Source organism: Botrytis porri (genome assembly GCF_014898465.1).
Source record: "Botrytis porri strain MUCL 3234 chromosome Unknown BPOR_001, whole genome shotgun sequence".
Classification (NCBI taxonomy): domain Eukaryota; kingdom Fungi; phylum Ascomycota; class Leotiomycetes; order Helotiales; family Sclerotiniaceae; genus Botrytis; species Botrytis porri.
In genome coordinates, this window is record NW_024066075.1 from 3,306,061 (window position 1) to 3,324,655 (window position 18,595).

Here is an 18,595-nt window from a genome sequence, read left to right on the forward strand (position 1 = left end):
TCAATAAAAATTAGTTTACTTAGCGCCAGGGAAGGCCCTTATTAAGGCTGAACAGTAGATTGCTAGTATTGACTTTTAGATGGAAAGACTGTCCCGTTCTTGGTATAGGGCTTGGTTTGGTGCTGTCATTTCGATGCTTTTTGTTGTCGGTTTTGTATTTTCCCCTGTCGTAGTTAGATAGTCGCTGTTCCCAGAAACGGCACTTTGTGTACTGAGTTCTGATCTATAGCTCTATACCGACCTTTCAAGTATCGCCAAAACAGAGCATTTTGCAACTTCTCATTACTTCGGGCTCTCTATGATAAATGGTGATGGGCATCGGATTACAGTGACATGCTAAAGTTTATATATAGCACAAGCTGGTGAGGCAGGCTGTATCTTTATGGTGACTATACATTGAATTTGTGTGGTATCAAGAACATTGTCAACATATGCTCGCCCGCATTTTTCGATTTGTTTTTCATGTTGTAAGTAGAAATAATACCATACTACAGGTGGCACTAGCTATTTATAAGTCCATAGTACATCCTAATACAACTACTAAGGTAAGGTGATCTTTATTAGTACATGGACAAATTTGTGATTGATTTAGTGGAGAAGTCAGCATTATTGCTAAACTAAGCAGGAGCTATCCGAAGCATCCATCGACTAGCATCCAGATGACACATATACACGCCTTTTGTGGTCCATAGCACTGCTAGATCATGCCTAGAAGCTCACCAAAAACTTTGAAGGCTTTGAGAAACAAGACTAAAATTATCGAACTCCAGACTTCTCCGTTAGTGGTCTGGGGATCTGCCTCTATTACCATACAATTGACCACTAGCGGAGAGGTTTTCTTCATGACTTCATTGAAGAGCAGATGGTTGCTAGTAGAAGCCATCGCTGGCTTCATCTAATGTATACTCCCACTTTTACTCTATCTCTTGCTTTCTTTCTCTTTTCTCTCTTCGTCCTTCAGACGAAGTTAATACTATATAATTCTCGTTATCATACACATTGTTGACTGTTAAAACTCGTACTTGAACACTTTCAAATCAGTATCACAACTTTATCTCTTTACAATCAGTATTCCACTCGATTACTCAACTATATTTCATACTTTCAAGTTCCTTATTCAAACGCTATCCAACAACTTAAACATCATAAAACATTGATACCTTCATCATGGGCATCAACATGATCTATTACTACGGCTACTTTGTCACCGAGGATGTCTACAGCACTGCAATGGACGGTGCTAAAGACATCATACCTCGCCGACTTCGTCGCTCGAAACTTTTCAGAAGATCCAAGGAATCTAAATCAGCATCAACAGAAGAGCCTGAATTTTATAACCCCACTACATCAGAGGAAGAATGCTCAAAGTCATTCACCTCTGAAGACACCGCAGATACCGTCATCCATTACTCGTCGGAGGACAAGCAAAGCGAGCTTGAGCAATATGTTTCTTCTAATGATTCTAAAGAATCCACCGACACGATCATTCATGATGAGACGGTCAAAATCTCGCACCGTCAGAGGTGCAAGGAGAAGCTTCGAAAATGTCTGTCTTCAAAGACATTGAAAGCAAAATTCTCCAGCTATAACATTTCTTCGGATGAACGCATTGAATTAAAGGATGAGATTGTTTCGGACAATCACATCAACACAAATGATCACATCATTTCAGATAATCATGATGACTTGAACAATGATGTTCATTTGAACAGCATTATCAATACAGACAATGTCACTGTTACAGACAGTTCAGGAGCTTCAGGTAATATTTACCAAAAGAAGCAATGGTCTGTTTCGGATTATTCTCTTTCTATCTACTCGCAAGATGGTATCGATACCATCGTCGTACCTCCAAAGGAGAGGGAAATCAACAACTTAAAAGCAAAATTATTCAACCAAGAGTTGGAAAACAAGAAACTTCGCTCAAAGATCTCGCAACTTAGCATCGAGCGCATCTCAAATTCAGGCTCAACATCAGAGTCTGTTATCCATACCCCATTGGAGACAACCAAAGTCTCCGAGCTTAGCAGTGACACTCCTACCTCAAATTCAGGCTCAACATCAGAGTCTGTTATTCATACCCCATTGGAGACAACTAAAGTCTCCCACCGTCAAAGATACCGAGCCAAGATTCGTCGATGTCTTTCCTCCACTCAGGAATTCCTGGCACCTTTGAAGGCCTTGCATCCTAACAACCGGGCTGAAAAGGGCCACACCAAGCAACAAGCCAAAGAAGCCCTTGAAGCTTTGCAGAACGCTCCAATGTTCTTCGAATCAGTCCCATTTGAGTCCACTGAGGAGGGTGAAGCTCCAACCTTCTACTGCCCTCGTCATGGCACCTGCTCTTCTCATTTTGCTTGGTGTTTCTGCGATTATCATCCCAGCGCTGCCCATCGCCAAAGTGAAAGAGTCGAAGACTGGTTGCTGCCAGCTTGGCGTGCCATTGTTACAAAAGGCATAGAGGAAGATAGGGCTGAAAAGGCTAGGATAGAAGAGCAGGCTGGAATGGAAGAGCAAGCTAGCATGGAAGAGCATGCTAGCCTGGAAGAGCAAGCCAGCATGGAAGAGCAAGCCAGCATGGAAGAACAAGCCAGCATGGAAGAGCAAGCCAGCATGGAAGAACAAGCCAGCATGGAAGAACAGGCTAGAATGGAAGAGAAGATCAGAATGGAAGAAAAGGTCAGGATGGAGAAAAATGTCAAGAAGGAAGAGCAAGTTAGGAAGGAAGCGCAAGCTCTACCCATTAAAAAGCAGCCTGAACCTCAAAGATTTTCTGCTGACGACTATATTGATCTGATCAGCGACCTCACTGACGATTACCTTGGTTATTCACGCTCTAAATCACGCAGTCATAAGCGCAGCAAGAGTAAGAAAAGAGTTGAGAAAGCTGTGGAGGAAAAGATGGAGGAACTAGCTCTACCCATCCAAAAGCATCCTGAACCTCAAAGGCATTCTGCTGAAGAATATGTTGGTCCAGCCAGCGACCGGACTGACGATTATCTTGGTGTTACGGGCTACAACCCACGCACCGGAACGCTCGACAAGAGCAAGAGAAGTAAGAAGAACAAGGAACACCGCCGTGTTCGCTGGGCCAGCACTGAGAAGGGATGGGAGAGCAAAGCTGTAAGCTCTTCTAGCCCCTTAGCTGAATGCACCAAGGAGAATGAGAAGATCGAGGTGCCTTTTTTAGCTTAGACGCCGGTACGCGTGGTGACGTCCACTACCACGTGCACCATCACTACTGGCGCAAGAAGGGGAAGAAAGAAAAGACGGAAAGAACAGTAAAAGAAAGGAGGAAAAGACGTAGGAGACATCGGAGCTCTTTTCATTAGGGAACACGAAAATTTTGTTCATTCGGGTTTGTTTTTTGTTTTTTGTTTTTTGTTTTGTTTTTCTCTCTTCTGGGTTTGTCCATTGTTTGATTCTTTTGTATTTTATTTTGCTGTGTCTTTTTTGGTCTTTCTGGCGTTGGGCATTGGGAGCTGTGGCGTTTTGGTATTTTGGCTTTTATGGAGTTTTTGTACGTATACAGTAGGATAATAATAGGAATGGAACGAAACGGAACGGGATCAGATCAGATCAGTATAAGAACAGGAAAGATCAGGATAGAATAGAATAGAAACTCCCCTTCAATGGAAGATTATCATAACTTTGGTGTCCCATTTGCAACTGTCTCCCAATGTACAGAAGGTGGTAGATCTGGTGGCACTAGTCACATATCAAGAACTGTAAACTATCATCGGAGAACGTGATTTCATGTCTTCACAATACGGATTAGTAAGTCTGGAGATTGTAGACACGGCGACTGAATTGGTTCTCCAGCCTTTTAGGATATCAGTGACACGTCGAGATCTAATGGAAATATGCGTCTTTGCCCCATTTCACTGTGGTTGGTCTCGGTAGTGAAGGTAAACATAAATAACACCCTAAACTCTTTTTCCCTGCTTTGGGAGCCAGCAATGCCATCTTACCGTGCATATTCTGCTCTAGATATGTGTTACCGTTTTAGAGATGAGCAAGACCACTAGCACTACCCTCTTCCTATCTCTCGTGTGAGCTTTCCATTACGTGAGGACGGTACGGGTCACCAATTTACTCCCAAGAGAGGAGTACTCGTTCTTCTTGATAAAACCACTCAATTTGGTCTTTAAGTCGCTGTTCCAGCCCTTTGCCATTGCATTGAGTTATTATCCTTGGTTGAGCATGTTCAACTTGAGCGGTCAGACAGTAGTCTCTAATGTCCATAGTACATATTCAAGTATGTAAATTCATGTTCTGGATGATTCGACGCAAGGTGGATTCGATATTCAATGCTAAGTTTGAGATCTGAGATGAATTAAATGTCCTAGATGAGTTCGGTGCACATGATGTCTATGGAAGAAATGGTGACAGATGATTCGTTTCTCGCATAAGTAGAGAACACAAGACCACATCGATACCTGCTTTATGTTTTTTTTAAATCAATATAGTTTGCGGCTGTGTGCCTCAAATCGCTTCCATCGTTATTCCTCCAACCCAATGGTTGGTGCACATGTGGAATCTGGATAGAGCAAACCACAATTTGGAGATGGAATTATTTGCTAACTCACTTTGAATCTTATAGACTGATGAAACCTCTCCCATGTATGTCTTGTTGAAGAATGAAATGAGTTTCCTTGATGATTGATGGGGGAACGGCGAAGTGTGGTTGTCTACTTAGGCTTAGTAACTGCCGTGGGTTCCATGAAATCACTTCAATTGCCACGAGAACACCTCTCAGGTACTACAGGCATATTTAACAAGGCGATATTTCATAAATAACAGATATACACAATATATATTAAATCCCGAATTAAGATTCGCAAAAACCAAACAGGTATACGAAGAGCCTGTTTCTCTCCTCGATGTATCGCAACGTGAACCAAGCTTAACAATTTAGCAAATCCTATACAATATTCTCGTATATCCAAGTTTCTGTACTCATTTCGTATCCAATACCGACGTCCAGCACCTAGTATCGTGGCTGTAGGAACCTGTATATGATGTACGTGGAATCTTATATTTCCAATGACGTTGTAATTTAAAAAGTAAACCTACAACCAAATGTAGAACCTGGTTTGTATTTCCGACTCTTTCACTGAGATTTCGGGTCTACAAAGCTCCACACGAGAAGCTTCATCATGAGTCTCTGTCCCTCGACTTTCATCTCATGTGTAAGCACTATTACGGTTAGTATATCTACAAGACCTGTAATCCACTTATATTCCTAAGCCTTGCTCCCCATACACCACCCCCTCTCCCTTCTTCAGCAATCTTTCCACTAACATCTCTCCTGTAACTTCCACGTTGACCAGCGAAATCAGTTCCACTGCTAACCTGTCGCCCGTCCCCGCCAACCATAACAGGTGGTGTTGCAGGCTTCAAATCTCCATAGTTCTTCGACTTGAAGCTATCGCCCGAGCCCGAATCACGTGTACGAAGGGGCTTAGGTGTTAGCTCGCGAATTTCGGGAGAACGCAGAGGTAGAGGCCAAGATGGCTCGTCGCTTATATCAGCACTTGGGCTGCCGATATGTTCATTGGCATCTGGATTGATTGCGGACGGGGCTTGGGAGGAATATTTGGATGACGAGGAGGGGAAATTGTGACGTGGGGTTGGAGGGTTTTCCATTAGCGGATTGGGCAGATGGAAATTGTCATCATAATCATCGGCCGCGGCGGGATCAAGCGGTAAGGGATGGTAGGAAGACTTGATGGAAGTGGATGATTTTTTGGGCGAGTGGGGTCGAGAGCCTGGTGCGCTACTGCGATCGCCCTTCTTCCCGAGAGAATCATTAGTGAACCAGCTTATTACGCCGCCTTCATTGCTAGCAGATTCTTCAGCTGTGTGGAAGGATAGATCAGAGGCGGGAATTGAAGTATACGACTGATGAGATGCGCGTTTTGGGGAAGATAAAATTGAGGGTGCTGCTTTGAATTCCGGAACTGAGTGACGGGGTGATTGATTGGGCTTGTAGGCATTATAGCGAGCCGGGGAATCTGTGCGAGATGTACGAGGTGAGGATTGATTAGTCTGGAATGATTCGTTGGAATTTGTCCGCGTGTGGAAGAAAGGTATTGTTGGAGGGCGATCGAGATCTTCATAAGCGGCTCCAGAACGCCGTTTGTCCTCAAGGTTGGAACCTCTTGACAGTCTTTTCTCAGATGGAGCTGTGATGGTGGTGAAAGTTGAAATGGATGATTTGTTACGTTTGTGGCGAGAAGTGAGATTATCTTCCAGAGGATTCATATCCGGAGGAAGTTGGTTAATTTTGCGGAATGTAACAGCGAGATATAGAGATATAGCAAGAGTAATCAAATGAAGCCCGCCTCCAACCGTGGCTGCGTAGAAAAGAATGTCGGTGAAGATTGTTAGAAGAGTCTTATCAGAAAGAGACGTAGTCCAAGTAGTTTGTTTCGTTTTAGCTGCGAGAGAAATATACGCATAAAATGGCACAATACTTATGTCAGTCAAAGATGCAAATACCATATATGAAGCTGAAGATCCGGGTGCTCTGCCGCCAGATCTTCGCGCTAAATGATATACCCCATAAATGGTGTGAATGATTGCTATAGCGGGCTGAGACATGTCAATCAGTCGGTAGTTGATATGACGCATTCTAGGGATAGCATACCGCAAGCTTCATGATCCACCCTGAAACCATATCCAAACCCGTGATCAAAATTGACATGATTAGAAGGCCGACTGCTGCCAAGAGTTGAAAACATCGCAATGCCAACGCGACTTTTCTAGTCCATTTGACTCTCTTCTTGACAGAAGGGTCCATTGGTTCAGAATCCCCATTTCCACAAGGAACAATGAGATAAGAACTGATGAAGCATATCAGTATAGATCATATTTATTTCCAAAGGCATACTCAAACGTACTCGGGATGTGCATTGAAGTTGACCAAAGGACCATCTGGTCGCTTTGGCCGTGGTGCCTTGGGTGATAAGCTCGCTCTGGAGACAGCTTTTGGATCAAAGGACCAATCTGTTTTGATTGGGTCATAAATGAAGGGAGGTTGGATACCCATTATACCTGACAATAATTAATGAAAGACAGAGTGAATATTGCAGGAATGAAGTCAGGAACGTGGATTTTGCAAAGAATGAATCAAGGGTATAACCTGCGATGATAATCCTGGAGATTAGAGCTTGGATCAACAAACTTAGATGCAAGCTTCGTTAACACAGCAACAAACGATAACTTTACGAAGCACAGCGTTATCGGACAATGCGATAAAGATTTCCGAAGGCTTTCAAATGACGTTTGAGAGCGAGAGAAGATGAATAGGATCGCGAGTCCTTGGATTTGCACAAGATGTGCGAACTTTTCACAGCAACGCATACGTGTGTTCACTCGATCAAGGGCGTTCACAAATTCTACCAGAAAACATACCGAGAAGCCCAGAGCTCACGATGGTAGACCATTTAGGATGGCTGTCGTTGGGTCAGGACCTGCTGGATTTTATACGTCCTATAAGGTTATGTCCAAGATTGAGAATTCAATCGTGGATATGTATGAGCATCTACCAGTACCTTTTGGTTTGGTGCGATTTGGCGTTGCTCCCGACCATCCCGAGGTGAAGGTAAATATCCATTAGCCAGATCCAGACCGAACGACGAGAAAATGTTGTGCTAATGCAAAACAGAATTGTCAAGACAAATTCAACGAAGTAGCTGAATCGCCAAACTTTAATTTCATTGGGAATATATCTATAGGAGATCATGCTGGAGCTTTACCTCTCGCTTCGTTATTGCCACATTACGATGCCATATTATATGCCTATGGCGCATCTCGAGATCGTACACTGAATATCCCGGGAGAAGACAATTTAAAGGGTATTTATTCGGCGCGGGCTTTTGTTGGATGGTACAATGGATTACCGGAATATGCGGATCTTGATCCAGATCTTACACAGGGCGATGAAGCAATAGTCATCGGACAAGGCAATGTAGCTTTAGATGTCGCAAGGATTCTTTTGCAGGACCCCGATATACTACGAACTACCGACATCACGGAGAGAGCTATTGAGACTTTGCAAAAAAGTCAAGTGAGAAGAGTGAGGGTAGTGGGGAGAAGAGGTCCTCTGCAGGTTTGTTTTATGGGGCGGAGTGGAGCGTGTTTATGCTAACGATTACAGGCTGCATTCACAATCAAAGAAATTCGTGAGCTGGCGAAACTAGATTCGGTTGCTTTTCATCCTATTGATAGATCGTTAACCCCAGAGGACATATCGAAATTACCTCGAGCTCCGAAGAGAATCATGGAAATCATAAAAAAGGGGTCAAGTGCTTCCTTAAAATCGGCAGCTAAATCATGGTCACTTGACTTCTGCCTCTCACCAAAATCGTTTAATCAAAGCCATCAGTCCCCCTCCCAGTTAGGTGGCATGTCATTCGAGAAAACTTTACTGAGTCCAGACCCTTTTGATCCTGCAGCTAAGGCAAATGGTACTGGAGAAATGATTGATCTTCCAGCCTCTCTAGCCTTCCGATCTATTGGATACAAGTCAGAAGCGTTGCCAGGATTCTCGGATCTGGATATACCATTTAATGATAGCCTGGGCATCATACCAAACGATCCGTTGGGTCGTGTAGTCAACGACAACAAAGGATGGTCAACTTCGGATTCGTCTAAGCATATTCCAGGAATGTATTGTGCTGGGTGGGTAAAACGAGGACCGACAGGTGTAATTGCAAGTACCATGCTAGATGCTTTCTCGACTGCAGATACGATAGCTGAAGATTGGTATGCGCATGCAGCATTTCTCAATGGTAATGCTGGTGGCTCTGGCCTTGGATGGGATGGAGTAAAATCCGAGGCCGACAATAGGGGTTGCCGAAGGGTCAGTTGGGAAGACTGGCAGAAAATTGATGCAGCCGAGCGAAGGAAAGGTAACAGCAATGGGAAGGAGCGAGAGAAATTTACAAGTGTGGAAGACATGCTTAAAGTCTTAGATTAAATCAAGAAATTCTAAAAACTAACGATATTGTACATTATTTCTTCAACTTCTCGGTGAGTTCTGGGACCTTGTCGAACAGATCTCCAACCAGCCCAACATCGGCGACTTGAAAAATCGGGGCATCAGCGTCTTTGTTGATTGCTGCAATGACCTTACTGTCCTTCATTCCTGCCAAATGTTGAATAGCACCAGAGATACCTGCACATAAGTACAATTGCGGTGCTACAACTTTTCCTGTTTGACCGACCTGTAAGCTGTTGTCGGCGTATCCACTATCTACAGCTGCTCTTGACGCTCCGATAGCTGCCCCCAAAGCATCCGCCAAAGGCAGCATTATTCTGTCAAACTCCTCCTTTGATTTCAAGCCTCGACCGCCAGATACGACTTTACCCGCAGTGGCGAGATCTGGTCTATCTGATTTTGCGAGATCTTCTGATACCCATTCGGTCTGCGATTCAATTTTAGGGTCCACACCCTCCTCAATTGATGCTGAGCCACCCTCCGCCGCTGCTGCTGCAAAAGCAGTTCCTCTGACGGTAATGATTTTGGTTTCGTCTGAAGATTCGACAGTGGCAATCGCATTACCAGCATATATTGGTCTGACGAAAGTGTTCTCATTTTCAATTCCTGTAATATCCGATACTTGTTGAACATCGAGTAGTGCGGCAACGCGGGGCATTAGATTCTTTCCAAAAGCTGTGTGTCCGGCAATGATGTGTGTAAAGCCACCCTTCTTAATATTTTCTACTAATAAAGGAGCATAGTTTTCTGGCAAACCCTATAGTAAAATCATCAAAATCTGCGGATCGGCGGAACCGGTCGTGAGCAAATAGGTCTCCTTACCTTGTCATATGCAGAATTGTCTACAGCAATGATCTTTTCAATTCCTGCAACTTTAGCTGCTTCTTCGGCTACAGATTTTATGTTGCTTCCCGCGATGAACGCCGTTATTGACCCTCCTAGCTTTTGTGCTGCGGTGACTGCTCCAAGTGATCCATGGTTAAGTTTACCTTCCCTTTGCTCCAGGACGGCGAGTGATGATAATAGTCTTGCGAGCGCCGAGAGGGAAGCTACTGGTGTAGGGCCAGGTTGTGTTCGTGATTGAGTCCGCGCTTGGCGTAAAATAGAGTGGCCGGCTCGTGAAAGCATTGTTATGAAATTGGGAGAAACAAAATTTGAAAGACTGAATTGTTGGTGAACTTCATCAATGAATTTCACTTAGTACTACGATAACCACCCACCATCGGAGGCGTGCGCTTCAAGCCGAGGGACATATTTTTTGTGCCTGATACTTGAAATCATAACCCGAGCCTTACTAATTTAAGGTGTAAACTTTTACTTTAGTTGGTTTGTCATCACGTGAATTATTTTAGTCTTGGCTTTTTGGTTTTTGGCTCCATCTTGAGCTTTAGAGTATAGCAAGCGAAACGCGACATTCCCTCCACGAAATCATCAACGCGAATCACAGCAACAGTGTTTGCGCCTCAATCCCTCAATCCCTCAATCGTTGATTACTACATAATTTTCTTTTGCATTAAGTCGTGCATCTAGTTTCTGACTGATTCGAAGCGCATGAGAATTCGAACATCATTTTGGAGATCTAGTACGACTCCCGTTGCGCCAAGTTTGGAAAGCGTTTACGAATAATTATTGCGATAATATCACCATTTCAAAATATAAGCAAATATGGAGGACAATTCATTGAACTTTGACTCACCTGCCCCAGGCAGTAATGCCATCCTCGAGCAACCACCACTTCCCGCAGAGTCTACTTCACCAAGTCAAGGGGCCACTGGACAAGCCCAAAGAACAGAAGGTATATATCATCACATGCTTGCATTACGCGTAAGTCCTAACGGATAATATCTACAGATACCCCAATGGGAGAAGCTGGTTCCGTCGATTCAACCAACAAGAAAGATTCAAGTGCGCCTGTCTCCGATAATCCGCTCGATGCGCCTGACGCACCTCGCCCAGAAGCAGATGAACCCAAGGACGAGGTAATGGTGGATTCCCAAGCCCAAGATGAAGTAAAAGAGAGCAAAGAGGGTGATGGGGAAAGTGGAGCTACAAATGGACAGGTCGAGAAAACAAAAGCTTCAATCGAAGCATCAGCAAGGGAACATCTTATTTCACAAACACATTCGACTATAATACCAAGTTATAGTAGTTGGTTCGACATGCATGCTATTGCACCCGTCGAGAAGAAATCTTTACCGGAATTCTTCAACAACCGCAATCGCAGCAAGACCCCATCTGTTTACAAGGATTATAGGGACTTCATGATCAATACCTACCGATTGAACCCAATAGAATACTTGACGGTGACAGCATGCCGGAGGAACTTGGCTGGTGATGTTTGCGCCATTATGCGTGTTCATGCATTTCTCGAGCAATGGGGCTTGATCAATTATCAGGTATGACAATTCTTACCCATTGAAAAGTCCATCTGCTAATCAGTCTAGGTCGACGCACAACAACGACCTTCGCAAGTTGGTCCCCCTTTTACTGGCCACTTTAAAGTGATATGTGATACTCCTCGTGGCCTGCAGCCGTGGCAGCCTTCTGCCGATCCAATCGTTCTTCAGGGCAAAAAGAATGAAGATACAGAGGCCAAGGCAGTTGCAGAACCAGCTCCCAAGTCAGATTTAAATTTACAGATAGGACGCAACATCTACGATGCTACTGCCAAGGAAAACAAGTTGAATGCGGACTCCAAAAAGCAAACAAATGGCGAAGGTGCGAGCACCAATGGCACTTCAGACATTGTTCAGAAGTCCATCGAAGATATTATGAAGGCACCAATAACTAAAATTCTCTGTCATGTTTGCGGTATTGACTGCACTCGTGTTTATTACCATCACATGTCTCCGGCCGACCCAACAGCTCCTGGAACCACCAAAGGTAAATCAGACATTTGCTCGAATTGTTTTATGGAAAGTCGATACCCTCACAACCACGGTCGAATACAGTATCAAAAGATGGAGAATCCAACATACACGGCCGCTCCTGAAATTGCTCGTGACTGGAGTGATGCCGAGGTTCTTAGACTTTTGGAGGCATTGGAAGGTAATGATGACGACTGGACGGCAGTCGCGGAGTACGTTGGTACCAGAACGAAAGAAGAGTGCGTCGTCAAGTTCCTGCAATTCGAGATTGAAGATAAATATATCGATGTGGAGCCAAGCAGCACCGACAAATCCAACAAATCTATCGGCGTTGGTATGTTGGGTCCTGAAAACGGCATGCTTCCCTTCAGCCAGGCCGACAACCCACTTATGTCTGTAATTGGTTTCTTGGCAAGTCTTACAGACCCCAAGGTTACAGCAGCTTCAGCTGGTAAAACAGTAGACGCAATGAAGAAAAGTCTACGAGAGAAGATTGAAAAACCGCAAGGATCCGAGAAGGGGAAGGAGAAGGAAGGAGCTTCGGACTCGATGGAAATTGACGATACCGAATCGACAAAACAATCTTTGAGTGAGATTGCGGCATTTCCATTGGTTGCGGTCGCCGGTCGTGCTGGTGCCTTAGCATCCCACGAAGAACGTGAAATGACTCGCTTAGTATCGGCAGCCGTGAATATTACATCAATGAAGCTAGACTTGAAATTGAAGCAGTTTAATGAGATGGAAGACATCCTACAAGCGGAGCGAAGAGAGCTAGAAAGAGGTCGCCAACAGCTCTTTTTGGATCGCCTGTCATTCAAGAAGCGTGTTAGAGATGTACAAGAAGGTCTGAAAACAGCTGCTGCAACGGGCGGAGAACAAGGAATCAAAATGGCACAGGACGTGATGCAAGGAGGGGAGAAAATGTCCTTTAATGGGGTTTCAGCTCCCGCGGGAAGCGTACAACCGTTGAGTGCGGAAGGTCAAATCAAGAGTTATGATATCTAAGAATGATACGAGCAAGCAGGCGGCAAGGAATGGCTTGGCTGTAGGTATTACATGGCGTAAATGGGGTTGAATATGGAATATTTACTGGTCGTTGCGTAATAAATCGCGCACATGTATGTGTTTGTACTTTGAGATTGGGGAGGTGCCTTCACACAAGAGGAGTCTCACGCTTTTACTTTTCGTATCTCTTCGCGCGTGTTCATGTGTATTCTTAAGATAATGAAGTGGCACTTATATCATGATCATATATCTACATGGGTGTGGAAAATAATTATTATGTGAGCTTGTGCTAATCATTCATCATCGCTATTGTAGACAGCGTAAGACCTAGGCTTTGCAACGTCTTTTGGCCTCCGAATTTCGTCGTGGTGGGCGTTCGATCCTCTAGCATTTTCCTTGTCCACACCATCTATTGTCTCTCCGTCCACATCATCCCATTCACTGCCGTTCTCACCGGAATACTCTTGATTCTCAGCCATTCTAGTTCTAATCGCCATTGCTTCTCCTTCACGACTCTCTTTCAATCTCTCTCTCCTTTCTCTTCTCCCAATCTTTTCCCTATTTCTCAGGAACTCTCCTTCGCCAACCACACCCATAACCTCCCATTCACTTCGAAATTCCCTTTCTCTCCATTCTTCTCCATTATTTTCAGCCTCTACCTCCAGTTTCTTAGCAGGCTTCTCGGGCATTTCTTCATCTTCATCCGCCTTGAGATCTGGAGGTGGATCTTGTCCTAATAGATTCCAGATTCGTTGTTCCTCGACTCTATTGACTCGGTCATCGAAAGCGGAGATGTAGGCTTCTAGAGCATGCTCATATTCTTCGGGCGACAGATGGGGTTTGCGTTGAGAGCGAGACTGAGTTTGCGATTGAGAGGGAGATGGAGATCGTTGAGTAAAAGGATTTTCATCAGGATGATTGGATGTAATAAAATTTCCGGAAGCGTTTGATTCAATATCTGAATCGAGGTGGGAATCCGAGGATGTATATACTTCTGATAAATCTTCGGCATGGACTGTGTGTAGACAACTGCGTGAACGAGATCTGCTCCGCCTTCCACCATATTCTTTGCGTAGTTCGGTTTCCACCTCTGAGTATGTCATCATAGGACCACCTGGTTCATCGTGGCGGGAAATAGAGAGATTGTTTCTCTTGGCGCATTTGACCCAGAATTCATTACTGTTGGCGTCCATTTTCAGAATCTTAGTAGCAGCTTCCACGTCGTTGATGCTGATATCCGCTGCTTTGGTCTTATTCGAGTCCATGGCTCTTATTCTTGACATCGTGCAGAAGAGAACGGTTGAGACGAGACGTTTCGTGATGCTGACTGTTAATGAATGAAAGTCTTCAAATGCAGTTGCGCGCATAGCAGGAGTTTCTCCATGTTCCCCTACCTGCCTCCAATTATCCTCCCATCTGGACTCAGAGGGGTTCATAAACACTCTCTCGGAAAGTGCGAGCCAATTCTTGAGATTTAAAAGGCGGACTGCTGGTAGTAAATCTTGAATATCTTCATTGATTTGGATCCTGGTTACACTGCGTTTCTGTTCTAAGGACTTGCTCACTTTTTCGGTTAGGAGCCAATATTTCCCCCATTTAACTTCCTCGACATCTTCCTCATATTGCTCTTGTCGTAGAGCAAGACCATCTGCTGCTCGCTCCATGATTTCACAGCATTCTGAAGTAAATTCAGCGGCAGCTGGATATTCTGTCATGTCCAGTAGTCGCGCATCTTCGATTTTCCTTTCCTTCAATCCTTGGTGCAGTAGTTGCATGTATTCCTGCACCTCAACTTCCGACTTAGTCCCAATGCGTGTAGCAATAGCTCTTACATTGTCTCTGCCCAGTCTTGACAATCCAGTAAAAAACAGATCTTTCTCTTCAGGCGACCATATGGAGCAGCCAATTTGACTGCCTTCCAATGGAGTATTATCCTCAAGAATCGACTTCGCTCCTACATCATAGATCTCATTGTTCAGAAGATTGCGATAGTCCTTGCTATAAAATCCCTTGACACGCTTTGCCCTCGCCGGATTTCCGTTCGTTCTTTGCTTTAATCTTCGCTTTTTGGATGTCGGACGGTAGGCTCCTCTTGTTGGCATAGGGATGTCTTCCACTTTGGGAGGTACAAAAGTAGCTGCCCATTTGAGAGCATCTGCAATTATCCATTCATCCGTATATTGGTTGTTTGGATTTGGATTTGCTAGAGAGGTTGAATAAGAATCACTCTCTCCTTCTGAATGTACATCGCCTCCATCATTGCTTCCATGATTTTGACAAGCGCCTGCACGCGCTCTCTCATCATGTGATGTTTGCCCAAAATCGCTGTCAGAATTCTCATACGCTGATCCAGAATCTGGTTCAGGAATATCAAATGGGCCTTCAAAGGGATCAGAATCGTCAGGATCCATGTAGGCGAGCTAACGATCTTTAAAGCGTATCAAACGATAAATGTAAGGTGCTCTACTCGTCCACATAGTTTTCGATAAGATGGGACGTAATGTGGATCGAATCTCAGCTTTCTAAAGAGGTTCGATCATGAATATTTACGCTTTGATAAATTTTGTTTCTTTTCCGAAAAAAAAAAAGTAAAATTTTAAGTGAATTATGAACCTTGAAAAATTAGCATGGTTGTATAAAAGCTAATAAACAATGGGATATTGACCTTGGTACTTCCGACTGTAATCTTGAATGCTGTAGCTTTGATGCAGGGATGCAATAATCTGCGTCTATCGCGCTTAACAGTGATCAATACTGACTACAATTTATTGCCACAATTTCACATCACCATGCCTCCTACTTCAAGAGGATTGCTAGGGCTATTTTCAAGGTCGTGGCGACCACGAAGGGTACAAAGCTCCATCAGAAGTTATGCAAGAGCTTCCACGCTCCCTAGAGTGCAACAAGCGGCTGTAGCTAGTCCTCGCCGAACCATCGTTTTGAGGGATTACCAGGAAGAATGTATCCAAGCCGTACTTTCTCATCTGAATCAAGGTCACAAACGTATGGGCGTGTCTTTAGCTACTGGAAGTGGGAAGACTGTAAGTAATTTCTTGGACGAGTATCACTATCTTCCTATTCTCATCACATTTGGCAGGTAATTTTCACACAGCTGATTGATCGAATCCAACCACACACTGAAAGCGCAACCCAAACACTGATCTTAGCTCACCGACAAGAGCTGGTTGAGCAGGCAGCTCGGCACTGTGAAAATGCTTACCCAAACAAACGAATTGAAATTGAATTGGGTAAGATGCATGCTAGTGGATATGCAGACATCACTGTGGCAAGTATTCAAAGTATTGGATCTCGTGACCGGATCAAGAAGTTTGATCCAACTCGTTTCAAATTGATACTGGTTGACGAGGCACATCATATTGTTGCACCACAATACTTGAAAGTCTTGGCTCATTTTGGACTCTCCGAAAAGCGAGAAAGCTCCCCGGCTCTTGTTGGCGTCTCGGCAACTTTGTCTCGTACAGATGGGTTGAAGCTGGGTGCTGCTCTTGATCAGATAGTCTATCACAAAGACTACATTGATATGATTGAAGACAAATGGCTATCTGGGGTTATCTTCACCACCGTACAGTCGAAAGCTGATATTTCCTCCGTGAAGAAGGGCCCGAATGGAGATTTTCAAGCTGGAGAACTATCGCAGGTTGTTAACACTGATCAAATCAATGAGCTTACCGTGCGTAGTTGGTTTGCAAAGGCTAAAGGAAGGAAATCTACAATAGTCTTCTGTGTCGATCTTGCTCATGTGGGAGGATTGACTAACAAATTTCGCGAGTACGGAATTAATGCACAGTTCGTAACGGGGGATACTCCAAAGATCGAGCGTAGTGCCAGACTCGATGCTTTCCGAAATGGGGAGTTTCCAGTGCTGATTAATTGCGGAGTCTTTACTGAAGGAACTGATATTCCGAACATCGACTGTGTATTACTAGCAAGGCCTACCAAATCGCGTAATTTACTCGTTCAAATGATTGGTAGAGGTATGCGATTACACCCCGGAAAGGAGAATTGTCACATTATTGATATGGTTGCCACCCTCTCTACTGGCATCGTAACGACGCCAACTCTTTTCGGTCTTGATCCTTCCGAACTCGTTGACGAAGCGAAGCCGGATGATATGAAATCTCTCAAGGAACGAAAGGAGGAGGAGGAAGCGAGGAAGAGAGAAGCCGAAGAAGTGAAAGCTAAAGCCTCTCCAACATCCGCCAATTCCAACATCAGGACCGTTAGTTTCACAGATTATGATTCTGTCTATGACCTTATCGAAGACACCTCCGTAGAAAGGCATATCAGATCCATCTCCCCATTTGCATGGGTATGTGTTGGTTCAGACAAATATGTGCTGAGCAATACAAATGGAACTTACCTAAAGATTGAAAAGGAGTCCGAGGAGTCGCAAGAGAAGTTCACCGTCACGGAGACTCTAGCCATGGCTAGTCTAAGGGTTTCCAAAACGAAATCACCATTTGCAAAGCCCCGCCAGCTTGCCGCTACAGAAACCTTGTTGGATGCCGTTCATGCGGCTGATACTTATGCGGCCAAAAAATATCCTCTTCAATTCATTGCTAGAAAGGTCTCCTGGAGAAACGGTCCAGCTACAGAGGGGCAATTGATGTTCCTTAATAAGTTTCGACCACAGGATGATCAATTGACCTCCGCAGATCTGAAGAAGGGCCAGGCTGGAGATATGATAACGAAACTCAAGCATGGCGCAAAAGGAAGATTCTCGAGTTTAGAGGCGGAAAAAAGGCGAGCGGGTAAATCACGGTTGAAGCTAGAGCAAGACGCTGTTTTAGCAAAGAGGGAAGCAGTTAGTATTGGACCTCTTCTGGGATGAAACTTGAGCAGTCAATAGTGGGTTTGTGTAAAATCTTTGTTACTTGGCAATTGAGTAACCGAATTTACTGAATACTAGGTAGTTGATAATTATATCTAGGCGTGTTTCGTGGATTTGAGTGCTGGGCTTTTTATCTTTTCTCATCATTGCACCTTCTATTTTTTATTTTTTATTTAGTTCTGCGGAGTTCTTTCCCTCCAAACATAAAACCTTCAAGCGTCCTTTCCACAATCGGCAAACCCCATTTAACATTGATGATTTCCAAGGTTAATGTTGTTCTCCCAGTCTAGGTAAAGATAACAATTGTTTTTGTCTGATAATTTCATGTTCTATTCACTTCTATGCATTCATCTGTACGATCCAATTACTCTTAGTGTCGTTTACATCTCCACATATGAGAACCTATGCCACTGGCAGTTACCGACTGCAGTTTCTCCTGGACCTCTACAGCCGTAACTTATCATAGTAACGTATATAGATTATTTGAAACCCTTTTGATGATTCAAATGATGAATCAACAACTTCTCAGGCAGTTATCTGATCTGTTTCTACCTTCCAGCATTCTATTTCATAACCACAACGACTTTTTCAGGAAACATCTACCCAGCTTGCTGATGGCAGATTCCAGAAACATTTAATTCTCATATATCAATCGGGCAACTGCATATAAGCTATCAAGGGGGCATGGTTCTTTGATTGCTGTCTTTTTGAGTTTCTGATTTATCTTAGACTAAAATTTCAAGCAAGTTTCTTTCCATGAACTAGAATGACACATTAGCCTTGCACCAAACTTTCCCACACACCAAGAAACAAGATTAACTTACATCTTTTCTTCAGGTCTCCCTTTTGTATCAATAGTCTTTG

The 18,595-nt window shown here is 44.0% G+C and overlaps 7 protein-coding genes across 7 annotated transcripts; 4 read left to right on the top strand and 3 right to left on the bottom strand.

Moving 5' to 3' along the window:
• Nucleotides 1-1,167: 1,167 nt before the first annotated feature.
• On the top strand, nucleotides 1,168-3,195 carry EAF01_000894 (uncharacterized protein; the record flags this gene model as incomplete). Its single annotated transcript, XM_038909144.1, has 1 exon — nucleotides 1,168-3,195. One exon carries the CDS (start codon nucleotides 1,168-1,170, stop codon nucleotides 3,193-3,195), a length of 2,028 nt encoding a protein of 675 aa, XP_038776050.1.
• A 2,022-nt stretch (nucleotides 3,196-5,217) lies between these two features.
• EAF01_000895 (uncharacterized protein) lies at nucleotides 5,218-7,054 on the bottom strand (the record flags this gene model as incomplete). The annotated part of the gene is made up of 3 exons (XM_038909145.1): nucleotides 5,218-6,597; nucleotides 6,653-6,848; nucleotides 6,906-7,054. The coding sequence occupies 3 exons, from the start codon at nucleotides 7,052-7,054 to the stop codon at nucleotides 5,218-5,220; spliced, it is 1,725 nt and encodes a 574-aa protein (XP_038776051.1).
• A 104-nt stretch (nucleotides 7,055-7,158) lies between these two features.
• On the top strand, nucleotides 7,159-8,986 carry EAF01_000896 (uncharacterized protein; the record flags this gene model as incomplete). The annotated part of the gene is made up of 3 exons (XM_038909146.1): nucleotides 7,159-7,609; nucleotides 7,673-8,116; nucleotides 8,165-8,986. The coding sequence occupies exons 1-3, from the start codon at nucleotides 7,307-7,309 to the stop codon at nucleotides 8,984-8,986; spliced, it is 1,569 nt and encodes a 522-aa protein (XP_038776052.1). The 5' UTR covers nucleotides 7,159-7,306.
• Nucleotides 8,987-9,020: 34 nt separating this feature from the next.
• EAF01_000897 (uncharacterized protein) lies at nucleotides 9,021-10,135 on the bottom strand (the record flags this gene model as incomplete). The annotated part of the gene is made up of 2 exons (XM_038909147.1): nucleotides 9,021-9,764; nucleotides 9,830-10,135. The coding sequence occupies 2 exons, from the start codon at nucleotides 10,133-10,135 to the stop codon at nucleotides 9,021-9,023; spliced, it is 1,050 nt and encodes a 349-aa protein (XP_038776053.1).
• Nucleotides 10,136-10,418: 283 nt separating this feature from the next.
• On the top strand, nucleotides 10,419-13,131 carry EAF01_000898 (uncharacterized protein). The gene is made up of 3 exons (XM_038909148.1): nucleotides 10,419-10,802; nucleotides 10,859-11,403; nucleotides 11,452-13,131. Exons 1-3 carry the CDS (start codon nucleotides 10,673-10,675, stop codon nucleotides 12,877-12,879), a joined length of 2,103 nt encoding a protein of 700 aa, XP_038776054.1. The 5' UTR covers nucleotides 10,419-10,672; the 3' UTR covers nucleotides 12,880-13,131.
• Nucleotides 13,132-13,172: 41 nt separating this feature from the next.
• On the bottom strand, nucleotides 13,173-15,290 carry EAF01_000899 (uncharacterized protein; the record flags this gene model as incomplete). Its single annotated transcript, XM_038909149.1, has 1 exon — nucleotides 13,173-15,290. One exon carries the CDS (start codon nucleotides 15,288-15,290, stop codon nucleotides 13,173-13,175), a length of 2,118 nt encoding a protein of 705 aa, XP_038776055.1.
• A 378-nt stretch (nucleotides 15,291-15,668) lies between these two features.
• Nucleotides 15,669-17,731, top strand: EAF01_000900 (uncharacterized protein; the record flags this gene model as incomplete). The annotated part of the gene is made up of 2 exons (XM_038909150.1): nucleotides 15,669-15,920; nucleotides 15,977-17,731. The coding sequence occupies 2 exons, from the start codon at nucleotides 15,669-15,671 to the stop codon at nucleotides 17,729-17,731; spliced, it is 2,007 nt and encodes a 668-aa protein (XP_038776056.1).
• Between the last annotated feature and the right edge of the window lie 864 nt (nucleotides 17,732-18,595).

What these genes read in the sequence shown, in the direction of transcription:
- EAF01_000898 (XM_038909148.1), top strand. Translation starts at nt 10,673, where the DNA reads ATGGAGGACAATTCATTGAACTTTGACTCACCTGCCCCAGGCAGTAAT. An exon ending in ACAAGCCCAAAGAACAGAAG is followed by an intron (nt 10,803 to 10,858) that starts GTATATATCATC and finishes TAATATCTACAG; the next exon opens with ATACCCCAATGGGAGAAGCT. An exon ending in GGGGCTTGATCAATTATCAG is followed by an intron (nt 11,404 to 11,451) that starts GTATGACAATTC and finishes TAATCAGTCTAG; the next exon opens with GTCGACGCACAACAACGACC.